The 10566-nt window shown below is 49.8% G+C and overlaps 1 protein-coding gene across 1 annotated transcript; it reads left to right on the plus strand.

Annotated features, from left to right (window-relative positions):
- The first annotated feature begins 660 nt into the window (after window positions 1–660).
- RMI2 (RecQ mediated genome instability 2) lies at window positions 661–4519 on the plus strand. The gene is made up of 2 exons (XM_032392217.1): window positions 661–970; window positions 3301–4519. The coding sequence occupies exons 1-2, from the start codon at window positions 661–663 to the stop codon at window positions 3447–3449; spliced, it is 459 nt and encodes a 152-aa protein (XP_032248108.1). The 3' UTR covers window positions 3450–4519.
- Window positions 4520–10566: the final 6047 nt, after the last annotated feature.

The raw sequence follows: 10566 nt of genomic DNA on the forward strand, positions 1-10566 counted from the left end.
AGCACTCCAGCAACCCTAAATTTGTTTCCTGAGATTAAGAGTCTCTTATGGTTTGTCTCCCTCTCTGGTTTCATCTTGTTTCATTTTTTCTTCCCTTCCCCTATGATCCTTTGTCTTGTTTCTCAAATTCCTCATATCAGTGAGATCATATGATACTTGTCTTTCTCTGATTGACTTATGAAAGGGGCAGTTTTACGAGCTGTCCCTGTCCTCATCCCAGCCTTCTCCCTTGACTCGATTCTTCATCACTCCCAAAATTCATGGGCTCATCAAGCTACTATTCCTTCCAGTATTGACTAGTATTGATTAACCTCAGAGTAATCCTACTATGCAAGGCGATGTAAAGATGAATACTCACATTCTCCAGGTGACTTGCATGCACATCAAATTTTGAGATGCGTTGAAACAAGTTCTTTCCCTCCCTCGTTCATTTATGTATTCTCTTGTAATTCGCTTCACCCATTCATTCATGGGTTGGGAACGTTTATTTACTTGACGTACGCATGCGCACTCCCGAAGGCTGGAGGAGGCCGCTGGACCGGGAAGCCCCGCCTCCTGACGCCGACCATTGCTCCGTTTCGCCAGAGCGCCTCTGATTGGTGGCCACGGTCCGGGCCCCGCTGCCTATCAAAGTTGGCGGGAAAGTGGAGGCGGGGCAGCATGGCGGCCGCGGCTGCAGGGGCTGGGGATTCGGTTCCTGGCGGCGGCCCAGCGGCCGTGCGGCTACCGCGGTCGCCGCCGTTCAAGGTCCTGGCGGAGCAGCTGCGGCGCGACGCGGAGGGCGGCCCGGGTGCGTGGCGGCTGTCGCGGGCGGCGGCGGGCCGCGGGCCCCTGGAGCTGGTGACCGTGTGGATGCAGGGCACGGTGGTGGCGGCGGGCGGCGACGAGGCGCGGCTGCGGGACCCTAGCGGGGCCTTCTCAGTGGGCGGCCTGGAGCGGGTGCCGCGCGGGCGGCCCTGCCTAGTCCCAGGTAACGGCCGGACTCGGACGCGGAGCTGACCCTGGTTGCGGGCGGTCGGAGGGCGGGGCTGGCCGGTCCCTGGCCGGTCCCCCGCCACGGTACCCTTTCTTTCTGTTCCCCGCCCACGGCCAGGCCCAAGTCCCTTTCCCACGGATGATTTTTTACCCTCCCCCATCAAGTTTTGAAAAACGCTGTTACCAGGAAGCCTCTGTTCATCCCTAACGTTTAGACTCGAGTGTGCCTTCCTCCTGGAAGCCCTCCCTGACTTCTAGGAATAGATAGCTCTCCAGTACCTCTCCTTCTTGGAACTGCCTTAGGCTGTAGTTCTCAAATGTTTGCCTCTTAAATCAGCGGGGTGCTCAGACTTACCCCGAAGGCTTGTTACTTCGCAGAGATCTGGCTGCCACCCTCAGAGTTTCTGTAGGTCTGGGTGAGGCTGAGAATTTGCATTCTAACCAGCTCCCTGGTGTTGCTGATGCGGATGGCCTGGCCGTGGGGCCACACTTTGAGAAACACTGGGCCAGCCCACTGGAGGACCAGGACTGTCTTCATGACCTCTGTATCTTCAGCATTATGTTGAATTCCTGGCTCTGTTCTTTTCCAGCTGAACCGCTGGAGCACTTTTCTTAACCTTTCTGGATCTGTCCTGCCTGGGTCAAAAAGGGGCCTGTTGTGCAGATTCAGTTAAAAGAAAAATGGCCTCAACACAGTGCCGGGCTCACACTGAGGGTTCAAGACTTCATGACTGTCATTCCTGTGCTCCTGTTCCCCACCCCTTGCCCCATCCTTCAGCCTCCTCTCTCTGTCCTCTCCGCTGTTGCATTATTGAAGCACAGGATCAGCAAACCACAGGCTGCTGCCTCTTCAAATGGCCACGAGCCATTTTTTTTTTTTTTTTTTTTTACATTTTCAAATGGGTCAAAAAATCAGAGGACGATTTCATGACATACGAACAGCCTAAGAAATTCAAGTACCTGGAGGCCGGAGCTACATTTGGGAGAAATCACGGCACCAGCAGGGTGGGGATGGTTGTGAAGAGGAAGCAGCTGGAGGCGGACCAACTGGAAGTGGTTGGTCTGGTCCAGGCCAGCGGATGAAGGCCTGGTGGAAAGGAGGGGGTGTGGTGGAGGAGTGGGGAGAGAGTGGGGAGACACTGCTGGGGGCAGAGAGGGTGTGGGTAGAATGAACCCTACTAACCAGGCTGTGTAATTGCCAGAAGAGCGAGCTCATGCCAGTGAGCTAGCCTATCCCTTTAGTTGTGTGTGCCTTCATGTAGATTTCCTGTTACCCTCCCCTGGCTGGGATTTCCTTGGGCTTGGTCGTCCTTCCTTGGGTCCTCAGTCATTCTTTTTCTGGGGGTTCTGTCTCTACCAGCATTTGAGAGTCTTTTGGGAGGTATTGGCAAAGTGTAGTTTGAGAACTAGCTCCTGTCACTGAGGAGCCCCATGTTACTTGATCAAGTAAAATCTGGAGGTGGGTTCAGAGGAACCTAATTACATGGTGCATCGTGCAAGGGGTAGCAATCCAGAGAGGCAGGTGTCAGCTTGCCAGGCTTCCTTCAGCCAGAGCCCGGGGGGCCTGCAAGCAAACTCAGCCCTGCTGTTAGAAGCAGTGTGATTAAAGCAGCCTCGAAGGGGCATGCAGTGGGAGCTGGCAGAGTGCCTGCCCTTCCTGCTGTGTTTGGGGTTTTTTACACAGTTGAGTTTTGTGTAGTTAAGACTGGCCAAGTTTTGCTTTCAAGGAGAGCCACTTCCCCAAGGGAATGGGAAGAGAGTCGTGGTTAATATGTCATGAGATCATCCAATGGCAGCCTGCTCTGTTGTTGATTTGCTAGCATGTGCCCAGCTGGTGGCAGGGATTGGTGCTGGGCAGTTGGAACAACGGGGTGGCATGGCAGGGTGCTGTGGCGTGCCCAGCTCCTCTGGGCATCAAGGGAAAGTTGGATTTGCTTTGGGGCCATCAGGGGATATCTTTGCAGAAAGAGGACTGGTCCTGTGCACAGAGACCAGCCACATACTCCGAGGCATTGGGCAAGAAACAGAGATAAGAGAAAAGCTTAGGGGTTTTGCCCCTGCCTTAGAACAGTCTAATTATAACTCCTAACTCGGATGTGAGTCTCTTCCATTTCTTAGACGTGATTGTTTTGTGCATGATGGTAGCTTGCTGCAATTTTGTTTTATGATTTTTAAACCAGAAGCCCAAGTTAAATGTTGGTATCTACTCTCTGCATTTTTTTTATCTCTAACTTGCTTCTCTGATAAAGTTAAGCTCTGAAGAATGGGTTATCTATTTCGTTTTTGTATCAATGTGAACATCACCAAGGGCTTCTCTTCTTGTAGGAAAGTACGTGATGGTAATGGGAGTGGTGCAGGCGTGTAGCCCCGAGCCGTGCCTTCAGGCTGTGAAGATGACAGACCTCTCCGATAACCCCATCCACGAAAGCATGTGGGAGCTAGAAGTGGAAGATTTACACAGGAATATTCCTTAGATGACATTGGAACCCTTGCTAATAACAACCGAAATCCTAAAAAAATAAAAAAAATAAACCACCGAAATCATGAAACAATTTAGGTTCTTATACCATGTAGATTTCACAGATAGCATTCCATGTACATTTCTCATAAGTTTCTCCAAGAGTTTTGCTTTGGTTGACCAAGGAGTCCAGAGGTAGGATTTCTAAGCACTGGGACACTTCACTTAACTCAGCCCTCGATGCCCCTTGCTTTGCCGACTGTTTGCAGATGAAAAGCAGATGTGTGCTCCGTTTTGTTTGTTGTTTTTTTTCCCCTTCCTTTCGGTCTATGTGTGTTAATTGCTCTTTAAAGCACGCAGAAATCTCATGTTGCATTTTCCAGGTTTTATAAGTGATGGTACTTTTTCCGTTGCCGCTGGGACCCTGTTTTTACGATGTCAAGGTTGAATCTCGCTCATTGCCCGTGGTGATTAAACTGTGGTTGGGGGCCGGGAAGCAGACCACATGAAATGGGAATGACATCATGGCCCGCCTCTTCTCCCATCAACGACTTCCATGTCCAGCTTGCAAGTCAAAACAGTTTTTTCCTGCTGTGGGCACCAGCAGCCTCTCAAAGACCGCTCTCTCTGCTCTCGGGGCCTCCGAGTAGTTAAGGTACATTTCCTGGAGACACCGAGGGTTAACACCTGCCATTCTTCCTCACTTGGAGTTGTTGAAACACTTAGAAAATTTCTTGTTGAAACTAAAATCAAGACTGAGAATGACTCTTAGGCATTAACTAAACGTCTGCCTCGTAACTTCTGGTGAGATGCTGCAAGGGAGCAACGTCCTGGTGTAGAGGGTTTTTTTTGTTTTCTTTTTTTCCTCCCAGTGTTATTGAAATATAATTGACAGACAGCACTGTATAAGGGGTGCAGCGTAAGCATCTTAGAGTTCTGACATTTTCTGGGTGGAATGACTTTTTGTTGTAATTATATTCACTGCTCTCTTACCCATACCTTATTTTTCCCAAGATTGTAAATATTATATTCCTACATTCCTGTAGAGTTTTGTTGGATTATTGATCTTCTACCACTAATAAATTATTTTATATGCTGTATCTTTTTAAGATTTATTTATTTATTTATTTGAGAGAGAGAGAATGAGCAGGGGGAGGGGCAGAGGTAGAAGGAGAAGCAGACTCCCCGCTGAGCAGGGAGCCCTACTCGGGACTCGATACCAGGACCCTGGGATCATGATCTGAGCCGAAGGCAGACGCTTAACCAACTGAGCCACCCAGGTCCCCCCTTTTTAAAAAATAGACTATTTGGGGGATACCTGACTGGCTCAGTCAGTAGAGCATGGGACTCTTAATGTCGGGATCATGAGTTCGAGCCCCACGTTGGGCGAGGAGCCTACTTTTAAAAAAATAGACTATTTTTTAGAGTAGCTTTAGGTTTATAGAAAAAAGCAGAAAGTCCAGAGTTCCCATATACCCCATCCCTCAGGTTCTTCTTTTTTTTTTTTTTTTTAAAGATTTTATTTATTTATTTGACAGAGAGAGACACAGCGGGAGAGGGAACACAAGCAGGGGGAGTGGGAGAGGGAGAAGCAGGCCTCCTGCGGAGCAGGGAGCCCGATGTGGGGCTCGATCCCAGGACCCTGAGATCATGACCTGAGCTGAAGGCAGACGCTTAACGACTGAGCCACCCAGGTGCCCCCATCCCTCAGGTTCTTCTATTGTTAATACCTTGCATTGGTGTGGTACGTTTGTTATAATTGAGGAGTCACATTGATAAAACATCACTAGCTAAAGTCCACAGTTTTCATTAGGGTTCTTGCTTTGTGATCCATAGTTCTACAAGTTTCTCAAAGACATAATATCATGTATCTACCATGATAGTGTTGTACAGAATTGTATCACCATCCTGAAAATCCTCTGTGTTCCACCTGTTGACCCCTCCCTCTCCCTCAACCCCTGGCAACCGCTTATCTTTCTATTGTCTCCATAGTTTGCCTTTTCCAGAATGTCTGATAGCTGGAATCATATGGTATATAGTCTTTTTCGACTGGCCTCTTTTCACTTAGCAATGTGCATCTAAGGTTCCTCTGTATGTTTTGGTAACTTGATTGCTCATTTCTTCTGATAGCTGAATAATACTCTATTGTATAGATGTACCCTAGTTATCTATTGAAAGACATTTGTTTGATTCCAATTTTTGCCGGTTATTAATAGAGCTGTTAGAAACATTCGTGTGCAGGTTTTATGTGGACACAGGTTTTCATTTCTATGGGCTAAATGCCTGGGAGCACCAATGGTGGTCATACATAAGCCTGTGTTAGCTTTTGGGAGAAACTGCCAGACTGTCTCAGTCCATTCAGGCAGCTCTTATAAGACGCCATAGACTGTGGGGGTGGGGGTGGTTAAAGCCACCGACATTTAAAATTTTTTCAGTTCTGGAAGCTTTGGGAAGTCCAAGATGCCAGCAGATTCAGGGTGCCTCTTCCTGTTCATAGATGGCTGTCCTCACATAGTGGAAGGGGTGAGGAGCTCTCTGGGGCCTCTTTTATGGGCACTGATCCCACCCATGGGGGCTCCACCCTCATGACCTCATCACCCCCCAAAGGCCCCACCTCCAAATACCATCACGTCGGGGGTTAGGTTTCAACGTAGGAATGTGGCGGAGGGGACACATGCTCAGTCTTTAGCACTGTCTTCTGGAATGGCTGCACCGCTTTGCTCTCCTATCAGCCGCGTATGAGAGTCCTCGTTACCCTATGTCGTCACCAGCATCTGGTGTTGTCAGTGTTTTGGTGTTTTGCATTTGCAATTTTTTTTTTCTGATGGTAGTTCTATTTTATTTTATGTTTTTAAACTTCTAAAGGCAAGGCAAATTGGAAAGCACACGCTGTTTTTATTACTGACCTGGGGTTGTGGACTGCTTGAAGCTTGGTTTCAAGCCAGCTTCTGTTCAAAGTTTGGGGATTTTTCAGGCACTGTTTGCCGAGCTTTATCAGGAACTTTGCAGCGGGTGGACCTGAACATGAGCCCTTTATGCGTCGTTAAACTTGCGGTGTGACTGTGAGCAAGTTAACGAACGTCTCTGTGCTTTATTTTGCTCATCTCATAAAAATGCAGATTTCCCCCAGCTCCTGGCACCGATATGAGGAATAAATGAAGATGCACAGAAATCACTTGTCCATGCGCTTGGCACATGGCAGGCACCGAGTGGTTGTTTCTGGGAGGAGGAGTGAGTTCTTACAGCCACCGACTGCCTTTAAAAAAAAAATCTTTTTTTTTTAAGAATAATTTTAGATCTACAGAAAGCCTGCAGAGACAGTACATAGAGTTCCCATATACTGCAACCAGTCTCCTTTATGATTAACATCTTACGTTAGCATGGCATATTTGTTAGGATTAATGAACCGCCACGGAGGTGTTATTATTAACTAAAGTCTGTACTTTATTCAGACTTCCTTCATTTTTTTTTTCTAACGTCCTTTTTCTGTTCCAGAATCCCGTCCAGGATACCCTGTTCTATTTAGTTGTCGTGTCTCCTTAGGGCTCCTCTTGGCCGGGACCGTGGCCCAGTTGCTTTGATTACACGGACATTTAATTCTGACATAGTCCATGGGATCTCCTTTACAGGATCCTCAGCCGAAAACATGATTTCACCATTGTTACGGGGCTCCCAATAGGAGTCCTCGATCTGGGACCTACCCAGAAGTCTGCTCTCTTGAGCCTTCCCCCCTTCCCCGAAACCTGCTTTCCTGCTAGAAAACGGACCCCAGGCTGCCGAGAACCTTCCCCTGTCTCCTGTGCCGTTTGTCCTCACCTAACTTTGGTAAATAGTGCCTGGTTGAGAAATGCTGATTGAGCTGATAGGGTGGCCTGGGCAGTGACCTCTGTCAGGAGTGTGGGAGGTGGGGACCAGAGGGTGCCCGGGGTTTTTCTGACAGTCCCCGCGCCCTGCCTGTGGCTCCCAGGGGCTCCGTGCTGGAAGTGTGTCACCTCAGCATGGTGGCCCCAGCCGTTGTGGTTCCCCCGAATATTAATAGCTCTCACCGATTCATAGCATTTCCTCCTTGACATCACTAAACGAAAACGCATCTCAGTTGGGGGTTTTAGTTTTCTGGAGCCAAATCACAGTTGGTTTATCAGCAAGCCTCACCCCCCCCCACTTCCCCAGCAGATGAGGGCAGGCTGTGTGTGCTCCCGCCACCCAGCTTCCCTTTTGAAATGGTCTCTTTTCTAAGAACTGAAAATAAGCACCCTAGGCAGTGACTTCACTTTTCTTGGAACTGCTTTACATTAGAAGAAGAAAACACACACACACACACACACACACACACACACCCTTCATTTAGTTGGTTTTGGATCAGAGTTCCCTTGTCATTCCTGCTGCGTCTTCTTGTAAAGCCGAAGTTTTACCGAAAAATTCTGATGCATCAGGTGAAGCAGGAAAGGGAAGCAGTGACCCCGTGAAACGGTCGAGGGTTCTGTGTCCTGGCCCATTCCGGTATGATTTAATGCCGGAGGAGGGAACAAGCTCGGATGGACACACTGTGGGGTGACATTCAGGTCCCCAGGGTCTCAGGCATGACTGTGTGGCCCTGAGAGTTGTCAGGCCACCAAATGGGCTAGGGCTGGTGTTGCTAAAGCCCAGGCCACAGTCTAGACTCACCACCGAACAGCTGCCTGTTTGCAAGGATAAGGAGAAAAAAAAAAGCAGTTTCAGCCACAATGACCTACATTGTAGCAGGCATTTTGCAGCGTGCAAGAGGATGTCTCCAGGGAGCCCCTGCCTGCTTAGGATAAGGGAGAGAGTGCCTGAGCACACCGGGGCTCCAGTCCTGGTCCTGCCCTTTCCCCGCTAACTTTGGACTTGGAGGTCAGTCCCTGGGAGCCGTGGAGCTAGCAGGGAGCCGTGGAGCTAGTTCTTCCCTCACAGGATGCTACCTTAGTAGGTTCGTGGGAACCGGAGTAGATGCCCCTTCTCAGTGGGGATCTCTATAGATAGGCACATACATTGTTCTGAAATCATCTGTTAGTATCTCTGTACCCATCGGAGGAGGCTTTCCCGTGATGTGATCAGGTCTTATCTATCTCTGCTCCAAGCAGGGCCTTGCAAAACCTACGTGGGCTGTCAGCAAAGGTTGGGTGAATGGCTGCATTTTAGGTCGGAAGACAGAGGGAATCCACAGGGAACAATGCTCTTGAGTTTACACTTGGCACACAACAGTTTTCAAACAAGAGGAGCCCTTACAGGCCATGCCTAATGAAAAGCACCCTTTGAATTGAGCACCCTGGGTAATGTATAACCGGCCTGAGGGTGCTTGCTAGAATGTTGGAGAGAGCAGAGCGTTCTGAAGTACAAACGGACAACTTGATTTAAAAAAGGCTGGAGGAGTGCTTACTGTGTGGTGACTAACATAACATTAAAAAAAAAAAAAAAAGGCTGGAGGAAAAGAGAGGAGACAGCGGAGCACCCCCCCCACCCCCAAAGGGCAAATGAATGCACTTTGGGCAGAATCTGAAATTACAGTCCTACGGGAATCAGTAAACATCTCTTGATTTAAAAAAAAAATGCAAATTCAACCAGGAATTACATGCCAGGGACTGTGCTAGGAGATTTCCCCTATGTTACTTCATTTTATTGTGTCAGTGTCTCTGGGACCTTCATCTCCCAACCCCCCCCCCCCCCCCCCCCCCCCCCCCCCCCCCCCCCCCCCCCGGTAAAGGGATGCAGTTCTTTGCCCAAGAGCATCTAGCCGGCAGCCTGTGGCAGAGAGAGGTGTCAGGCCAGCTGATGTCCCACGTTGTCGGGGAGGTGGCCATGGCCTTCATTCTGAGCTGGCTCTTCTCTAAGTCCTCGGACCCACTCGGGAAGCTCCTGGTCTTTCCACTTAGGTGCTAGCTCCCCCTGTCGGCGGGCCGCAGACACTGCTGCCCTGCGCCGTCAGAAACGGGATGACCGCCAGGCACAGGAATGGAAAGTCGCAGGACGCAAAGGAACAAACTGAGAAGCTTCACAGCTGTCCACCCTGGGAGTTTTGCCCATCGTGGCCAAGCCATCTTGGGGGTGCGGGAGGGGGACAGTGTTGGATGGGTTCCAGTGGTCCTGCTTTTGAACCCCTGCCCTACTGCCTGTTAACTGGGTGCCCTTGGGTGAGTGGGCTTCACTTCTCTGAACCTTATTTCTGTCATCGGTACAGAAGGGGTGACTTGGGGTCAGAGAGGTGAAGTCACTTGCCTACGTGGCTGTCTTAGCAGGTGCTCAAAAGATGGTCACCTCATTGGTCTTTCTATCACAAAGCACTTACTGAACACCTGCTGGGTTCCAGGCTCTGGGGACACACACAGTGAACAAAAGACACGTGGTGGTTCCCTGTGGAGCATGGTGTCTACACATGCTTCAAATCTCTGACCTCCCACTCTGCCTCCTCTCTCTGGTTTACAGCTCCAGAAACTTCTGTGATCAAATCGGACTCACCAGGATAACCTCCCCCATCTCAAGGCCATTAATCTAATCACATCTGCGAAGTCTGCAAAGGTAACATTCGCAGGGATTAGGATACGGACCTCTTTGGGGGAGGCATTCTACCTACCCAGTCTGCCCTCTGTCCCCCAAAAGTATTCTACCTACCCAGTCTGCCCTCTGTCCCCAAAAAGTACATGTCTGTCCCAAAGGCAAAGGTGCATTCGCTTGGTCCAGAGGCCCTGCATCTTCCCTAAATCTCATCATCGAAATCACCTGAGCGTGCTGTGGGCAAGCCTTGGGTATAACCCATCCTGAGCACCACTCCTCTCCATTGGTGACCTGTGGAACCCAAGAAACCGAGTTCATCCCCCAAAATGCAGTGGGTGACAACCCAGAGGGGATGCCGTCTGGTTCTGTCCCTGATCCGAGGGACCAGAGATCCAGGCAAGAAGGATTAAGAAGAAGAAGCAATGAGGCCCCAGAACGTGGAAATACCTAACCATTGGACTTCCCTCCCCCCTGGGCAAATAGGGAAAGGAAGAGAGCTTCTCAGAAGGGTCTGTTGGCACCTAACTCTCTGGGCACAGAGGGAAAGCAGACCTATCAGTTTCCATCGAATAGGCAGGGCCTGTTTTGGAAAGTCAGCCGGGGCTCTGCCCCGCTCTGGGGTC

The sequence above is a fragment of the Phoca vitulina genome, unplaced genomic scaffold, assembly GCF_004348235.1.
Source record: "Phoca vitulina isolate PV1807 unplaced genomic scaffold, GSC_HSeal_1.0 scaffold66, whole genome shotgun sequence".
Taxonomy (NCBI): domain Eukaryota; kingdom Metazoa; phylum Chordata; class Mammalia; order Carnivora; family Phocidae; genus Phoca; species Phoca vitulina.

Bases quoted from the DNA above. Each gene is read 5' to 3' on its own strand.
- RMI2 (XM_032392217.1), top strand. From the start codon at position 661: ATGGCGGCCGCGGCTGCAGGGGCTGGGGATTCGGTTCCTGGCGGCGGC. The intron at 971-3,300 runs GTAACGGCCGGA...CTCTTCTTGTAG, and splicing joins GCGGCCCTGCCTAGTCCCAG to GAAAGTACGTGATGGTAATG.